Source organism: Littorina saxatilis, unplaced genomic scaffold, assembly GCF_037325665.1.
Source record: "Littorina saxatilis isolate snail1 unplaced genomic scaffold, US_GU_Lsax_2.0 scaffold_1690, whole genome shotgun sequence".
Lineage (NCBI taxonomy): Eukaryota > Metazoa > Mollusca > Gastropoda > Littorinimorpha > Littorinidae > Littorina > Littorina saxatilis.
In genome coordinates, this window is record NW_027127553.1 from 13,833 (window position 1) to 21,751 (window position 7,919).

Consider the following 7,919-nt stretch of genomic DNA (forward strand, 5'->3'; position numbering starts at 1 on the left):
CATCCCCACTTTCGCTTCTTGACATCCTGGCTGATGGACTTCTTGTTGGTTCGCTTCCACAGGTCGGCGTTCGAAATCTTCTCCGGCCATCTGATGTTGAGGATGTGCCGCAGGCACCTGTTGACGAATGTCTGGAGCTTCTCTGTGATGGTGTTGGTCACTCTCCAGGTCTCTGATCCATACAAGAGGACTGCCTTCACATTGGTGTTAAAGATTCTGATCTTACTCCGGAGGGACAGTGCTTTGGAGTTCCAGATGGGTCGCAGGGTGTTAAAAGCGTGTCTTGCCTTGTTGATGTTCTGCGCGAACTTAGAATCCGGTTTCATTCTAGAATGGACCGGGTCCAGGTTGGAATTCTAACCCTGCGCAAGTACAGGGGTGCCATTCTAGAATGAAACCCTTGAATAAAGGGGGCCGTAATGTTTGTAGGGCCTAAAAAAAAAATAGGTGTGGTTACGGCAACCCGACCTACCCTATTTTTTGGGGCCGACCCTATAACTTTTTATTACATTTGTCAAAAAAATACCACAAAAAACCAAGTAAACGAGTGCAGAAAACGCAATGAAAGCGAAAGCGCCCGAGTCGCACACTTATTTCCCTGTCAAGTAGGTTTAAATTGTACACATTAGAAAAAAAAAGTTAAAAAAAAAAAAAAAGTGATTGCCTACCTTCCTTCCCTATTTTTTTTTTGATATGTTACCGTAACCACACCTATTATTTTTTTTGGCCTAGGTAAGACAGAGTTGTCTTCCCTTGAATTATCTCCACCTGCACCTTCCCTTTGATAAAATGGGGCTGATTTGTCTACCCCTGAAAAAAATCCTTTGGCGATCTTGCGAATGTCATGTCATGTCAAGAAAGTTGACACTCCTGAGTACGCAATAAACAAAGGCAGACCATAGCAAGGGGGACTACCAGGGCGGTATTGTTTGCAGGGCAGTTGTTTTTGTGATGAGAGCCGGTTGCGGCCGCTTGCAATGTCAGCGCTGTCTCCCTCTCGGAAATGTCCGGTTTTTTGACAATTTTTTTGACAGACAGACAGACAGACGGTCAGACCGACTAACCGACAGACAGACCAACAGAAGGACAGAGTGAGTTATAGAGCTGTTGTCACAGGTTTTAAAAAAAGTTGACATTATATCTTCCGCACAATTCAGAAGACCAACTTCATGTATATGAATAAGATTAAAAGTTACAAGCGAGATCGGCAAAACACTGTCAGTCCGGAAATTTCCGTTCGTAGCGATCAGTGCTGAGTGTCTCTCAAAATCGTAATCACTTTCAGAACATCACAATCCCAATTCACGATGTCTTTGAGTAAAGTGTAAAAAACCCGGAAAAAAAACCCAACCAAACACACAAAAAACAAAAACAAACAGAAAATCCACATTTGTGGCTTTGGTTGTGTGATAGTCTAACTGAAATGACTATTACAACTTGGACCCAAATTCCAACCTTGCGCACGGCCGATTCTAGAATGGACCAGCAACAAGGGTTTCATTCTAGAATGGCACCCCTGTACTTGCGCAGGGTTAGAATTCCAACCTGGACCCGGTCCATTCTAGAATGAAACCGGATTCTAAGTTCGCGCAGAACATTGATACGACTCTTGACATCATCATCTGCCCCGCCGTCCGTACTAATTACGCTCCCGAGGTACGTGAAGTGGTCTGTCTCCTTGAGGGTCTCTCCCTGCAGCTGGATAGGAAGGTTCTGCTTGTTGTTCATCTTCATCACCTCAGTCTTCTGTCTGTTGATCTTCAGGCCTGTTTTTATATTTAGTCAAGTTTTGACTAAATATTTTAACATCGAGGGGGAATCGAAACGAGGGTCGTGGTGTATATGCGTGCGTGTGTGTGTGCGTGTGTGTGTGTGTAGAGCGATTCAGACTAAACTACTGGACCGATCTTTATGAAATTTGACATGAGAGTTCCTGGGTATGAAATCCCCGAACGGTTTTTTCATTTTTTTGATAAATGTCTTTGATGACGTCATATCCGGCTTTTCGTGAAAGTTGAGGCGGCACTGTCACGCCCTCATTTTTCAACCAAATTGGTTGAAATTTTGGTCAAGTAATCTTCGACGAAGCCCGGGGTTCGGTATTGCATTTCAGCTTGGTGGCTTAAAAATTAATTAATGACTTTGGTCATTAAAAATCTGAAAATTGTAAAAAAAAATAAAAATTTATAAAACGATCTAAATTTACGTTTATCTTATTCTCCATCATTTGCTGATTCCAAAAACATATAAATATGTTATATTCGGATTAAAAACAAGCTCTGAAAATTAAATATATAAAAATTATTATCAACATTTTTTTTTCGAAATCAATTTAAAAACACTTTCATCTTATTCCTTGTCGGTTCCTGATTCCAAAAATATATAGATATGATATGTTTGGATTAAAAACACGCTCAGAAAGTTAAAACGAAGAGAGGTACAGAAAAGCGTGCTATCCTTCTCAGCGCAACGAATACCCCGCTCTTCTTGTCAATTCCACGGGCACTGCCTTTGCCACGGGCGGTGGAGTGACGATGCTACGAGTATACGGTCTTGCTGCGTTGCGTTGCGTTCAGTTTCATTCTGTGAGTTCGACAGCTACTTGACTAAATATTGTATTTTCGTCTTACGCGACTTGTTACATTTAGTCAAGTTTTGACTAAATGTTTTAACATAGAGGGGGAATCGAGACGAGGGTCGTGGTGTATGTGTGTGTGTGTGTGTGTGTGTCTGTGTGTCTGTGTGTGTGTGTCAGGTCTGTCTGTCTGTGCGTGTGTGTGTGTAGAGCGATTCAGACTAAACTACTGGACCGATCTTTATGAAATTTGACATGAGAGTTTCTGGGTATGATATCCCCGGAAGTTTTTTTCCTTTTTTTCGATAAATGTCTTTGATGACGTCATATCCGGCTTTTTGTAAAAGTTGAGGCGGCACTGTCACACCCTCATTTTTCAATCAAATTGATTGAAATTTTGGCCAAGCAATCTTCGACAAAGGCCGGACTTCGGTATTGCATTTCAGCTTGGTGGCTTAAAAATTAATTAATGACTTTGGTCATTAAAAATCTGAAAATTGAAAAAAACTTTTTAATATTTTTTAATAAAACGATCCAAATTTACGTTCATCTTATTCTTCATCATTTCCTGATTCCAAAAACATATAAATATGTTGTTTTTGGATTATAAACAAGCTCTGAAAATTAAAAATATAAAAATTATGATCAAAATTAAGTTTTCGAAATCAATTTTAAAAACACTTTCATCGTATTCCTTGTCGGTTCCTGATTCCAAAAACATATAGATATGATATGTTTGGATTAAAAACACGCTCAGAAAGTTAAAACGAAGAGAGGGGTACAGTAAAGCGTGCTATGAAGCACAGCGCAATCGCTACCGCGCCAAACAGGCTCGTCACTTTCACTGCCTTTTGCACAAGCGGCGGACTACGTTCAGTTTCATTCTGTGAGTTCCACAGCTTGACTAAATGTAGTAATTTCGCCTTACGCGACTTGTTTCAGCTTCTTCACGGAGTCTTGTCAGCTTTGCTTGCGCGTGTTGCTGTTTGTGGGAGCAACATCGTCTGCAAAGTCAAGGTCTTCGAGCTGTTTGGCGAAAGTCCACTGGATGCCCGTGTTGCTGTCCATGGTTGTCCTTCTCATGATCCAGTCAATGACCATCAGGAAGATGGTCGGCGACAGCATGAAGCCTTGTCTCACCCCTGTCTTCACTACAAATGGGATGGTCAGCTTGCCATTATGGATGACTTGGCAGGTTGAGTCCTCATAAAGGTGTTGGATGATGTTGATGAACTTCTGTGGAATACCGTAGTGGTGCATCAGCCTCCAGATGGTCTCCCTGTCCACACTGTCGAAAGCCTTTTCAAAATCCACAAAGGTCGCATTAAGAAAACTCTAGTATATTCAAGGTCAAACCTGAATTAGGAGACTATACGGATGCACATGTATTACCATTTCCATACTGGTTTACAATTGCTGTTTTCTCTTGTGAAACAGGTTTAATATGGCAAAACGTGTCACCCTTTCGGGGGAAAATGTGCATGATTTATGGAAACTCTTCATTATTTGAGAAGTACCAATTCTAGAAGAAAACATGGCATTGTGCTACTGTCTTAGAGTATCAGTATAACGCAAATTCCTTCTAACGTTTTTCATGTGTTATGATTTACCTCCGTTTCGTCGGACATTTCAAGAACCCTCTTCAGCAAATGAAAAACTTAATTTCCTCATTTCTTTTTGGAAGCTGAGAACACTAAAGCACAAGAGTTACCCCTTTGTAAGAATTTGTCATGTGTGCGTGCGTCATGAAATCCCGAACATTAAGTTAGACATTTACCATAACAATGCTTGGAAAGCGTAAAACTGAAGGAAATAACACTAACTGCAGGACAATTGGATGCAAATGAAGTGGCCAATAAGACCTTGAAGATCTTTAAAAAAAAAAAAAAAAAAACACACATGCACACAGTATCTAACCAAGAGTCGATATTAACAGTGCATATCATAAAACAGCATTGACAACCTTCCACTTCAAAACATAGACCAAAAAGCAACAGACTGCATCATGTGCGGAATAACATTATTTTGATCCGCCGCTCCTCCCACTACATCCACCTTCATTAAATAAACACACACACAGACACACACACAGACACAAACACACACAGACACACACGTACAAACACACACACGCGCGCACGTACGGGCGCACGCATGGGCGCACACATGCACGCACGGGCGCACGCACGCACACACACACACACACACACACATACACACACACACACACACACACACACACACACACACACACACACACATGCATACACACTTACGGCATACCGCACACCGCACGTATGAATGTCTGAGCTTGCCAACCACTGAACCACACCAGCGTTCAGTCATGTTTATGTGAGTGAAATAATGGAAGAGCACAGGGAATTCGGGTGCATAAGTCGCCTACTTACGAAGTTACCACTCCTGAATTAGTACGTGGTACAGTGTGCATAAGGAATGCGTTTTGAGCACCAGACCTGACATTGACGGTATGATTTCAAGATAACTGCATAGTGCTGAGGCTAATTTGTGAGGAGTAATTCTAGATGGCGTCACAATTTGGCGTTTTGTGTCAATATCCATATGTGTATAATATGCATATATTTAGACATTTAATTTAATTGTTGCTATGAAAATTGACTGCCGAGCTGGCAAAATACATGCATGCACGAACGATCTTATCAATTGACAATAAACCGATCACGGTTTTGAATAATTCTTGAGTTTGCATTGATACTGTTATCCTGTTTTATAAGTACTAAAATTGATTTAATAATTCAAATGAAAATATAAGATTGTGTGCCCGTATGTGAAATTGAAGTGTTTTGCTTATCAAATTTGTACCTTTTCGTCAGGTCGATTTTGGGATACCCTTAGTTGACCTGCAGTCACGTGACCCCCGAGAAATAATTCCAAAAACTGATAGCCGGGTTAATTGTCTTTAACGGCATAGAAAGTTTGAATGCAAAGACACGGGCATGATACTTTTAGTTAACGTACTTGTGTTTGTGTGTGCTGAGCTTAGCTCAGTGAGACAGAATAAAAAAAGTCAACAGTCAAAAGAATTGCAAGTCAAAATTGTTCCTGAAATTGCATCTTAATTATATTTAAATTTGAAGCATATCTTATATTAAAAATGTGTGCTTGTAGGGATCATGGTTTATTGGTTAAACATCAGATAATTGCGTGGTTTATGAACCTGCTTCCCATAATCCCAAGGCCAAAAAGGCAGCTCAACTCGTGTTGGTTTTTCCCCCTCCCAAAAACGTTATCAAAGGAGTAGGTCACAAACGGCATTCGCAAAGGTACAAAACAGACATCCGGGTTGCAGGGCAGGGGAATAAAAACGCTGCCGCACACGTTTTAGTTTAGGGTCTTAACTACCATAGAAGGATTAACACTTGAATAAGGTTCATATATAACTTTAAGAACATAACTTGTTTGGCAGTTTGATATTTAAGAAGAAAAAAACATTCAATGGTGACGCGTGCATAGTACAAGTCGAGATTGATTAACCGGGGTATTGTCATTTGACGTTTCAGGACTTCGGCTGGGCCTTTTAGGACATTTCGAAGTGTATGAGAGCCTTCACAATTATCTTCCTGGATCGCGGCCACTACACAATGGCGTTACAGCTACAGCGGCTCGCAGCACTAGTGCCCGTGTGGACATTGTGTGTGCTGATGGTAGGTGTCATTCTTGTTGCTGCACCGATATATGTTTATCAGTTTACCTCCAGTTGCATACTTATTGTTGCGGTTGTTGTGGTTTGTGTTGTTGTTGCTGTTCGTAGTGCCGTTGTTGTCGTCGTTGTGACTGTCTATGTTGCTGTTGCTAGGTGTTTTTTGTTGTTGTTGCAGTTTTTGTTTAATTTCTTTCAAGATTATAGGCCCCTTCACTTGGCTATCTGGCACACGTTTTTGATCAACGATTTCTGTTATAGGTATCACGTGACCGCTGCCGAAGTAAGGGTATTCCCAAATTCGACCTGACAAAAACGTCAGGTACCAGTTACGAAATCGACAACAATTCAGTTGAAAAAAATGCTGCCTACGTCATCATTTGGACACATATAGCTCTGATGCAGCACGGTTTTTGTCAAAAGAGTACTTGAATGAGAGCAAGATCTCAATATCTGTTCGTGTCACACACTAAATGAACCCGTTATAAGCGTATGATTTTGCAGGCGAACAAGTAGGCTAAGCCTATTAAGTCTTCGACTCGTCGGCATTATAATTGTCTGGTATAAATATCGGACCCTATAACTACGCTGAAAACACAATAGCTGGTAATTTTGTAAAGCGTCCTGTATTTAAAAATATATAATGCTGTTGCATTTTATGGAAAAAAATGCTTAAAAATTAAGAAAACTGCGAAATAACCACTTTATTTATGGAATAAGACACTTAAAATCAATTTATGTGTATTCCTTATCATTTCCTGATTCCAAAAATATATAGTTCTGGTGTTTGACGTTGAAAATAGGCTAAAACTTATCAATTCCGTCGAATGGAAATCATACTTCAAACTTTCCAATTCCAAGCTCTGAGCAGCTGACTAAGGGATAAAAGCACGTCATTTTGAGTGTGGAACTCGCAAATGACGTCATACTGAAAGGTGATAAATTATGGGTTCTCCTTGCAACGTCCTGTTTCAAGCATGGTTTCTTTCCCAGATTATATTCTGGCCTCTGTCTGCCTCTGTCTGTTTGACCTCTTCAATGAAAAGGGGAAATTCATTAGTTTTGCAAAAGTAAAACAAAGTATTTTTTGCATGAATTTGATACATGTCTCTTGAGTCTTATTGTAAACGTCTGGGTTTTTTCAACACGAATTTGATGAGTGTTTTAAACGCAATAATGGGACGGTGCGTCTCGCTAGCGCTACGTGTCATTTGTGCTACGTATCGTTTGCGCTATTTTCTGTAGTGCTATCGACACAAATTGCTGAAAGGAGTAGTGCTATCGGCACGGAGTGCTATTGCCACAATGCACACGTGCCATTATCACTACGTCTCAATAGAACTACGTGTCGATATTACTATTTTTGAAAAACCAATGTACTGTAGCGCTACGTGTCGATTGCGCTACGTGTCGATGGCACTATACTACATGTTTAAACGACAGACACTTACCTTTGAGTGTGTGTGTGTGTGTGTGTGTGTGTGTGTGTGTGTGTGTGTGTGTGTGTGTGTGTGTGTGTGTGTGTGTCTACTGTTTTGTCTGTCTGTCTGTCTGTCTGTCTCTGTCTCTCTCTCTTAGCACCTCTCAATCACTTTCTCACTTTGAACCTCTCAATCGCTCTCTCCTTATCTCTCTCTTTCTCTCTTGCTCTCTCTCTCACTCTCT

The 7,919-nt window shown here is 40.7% G+C and overlaps 1 protein-coding gene across 1 annotated transcript; it reads right to left on the minus strand.

The window, feature by feature from the left end:
* Nucleotides 1-3,535: 3,535 nt before the first annotated feature.
* Nucleotides 3,536-4,921, minus strand: LOC138955974 (uncharacterized). The gene is made up of 2 exons (XM_070327459.1): nt 4,859-4,921; nt 3,536-3,874 (listed from the first exon to the last, which is right to left on the minus strand). The coding sequence occupies exons 1-2, from the start codon at nt 4,919-4,921 to the stop codon at nt 3,536-3,538; spliced, it is 402 nt and encodes a 133-aa protein (XP_070183560.1).
* Nucleotides 4,922-7,919: the final 2,998 nt, after the last annotated feature.

Bases quoted from the DNA above. Each gene is read 5' to 3' on its own strand.
- LOC138955974 (XM_070327459.1), bottom strand. From the start codon at position 4,921: ATGACTGAACGCTGGTGTGGTTCAGTGGTTGGCAAGCTCAGACATTCA. The intron at 3,875-4,858 runs GTATGCCGTAAG...GATTTTGAAAAG, and splicing joins ATTCATACGTGCGGTGTGCG to GCTTTCGACAGTGTGGACAG.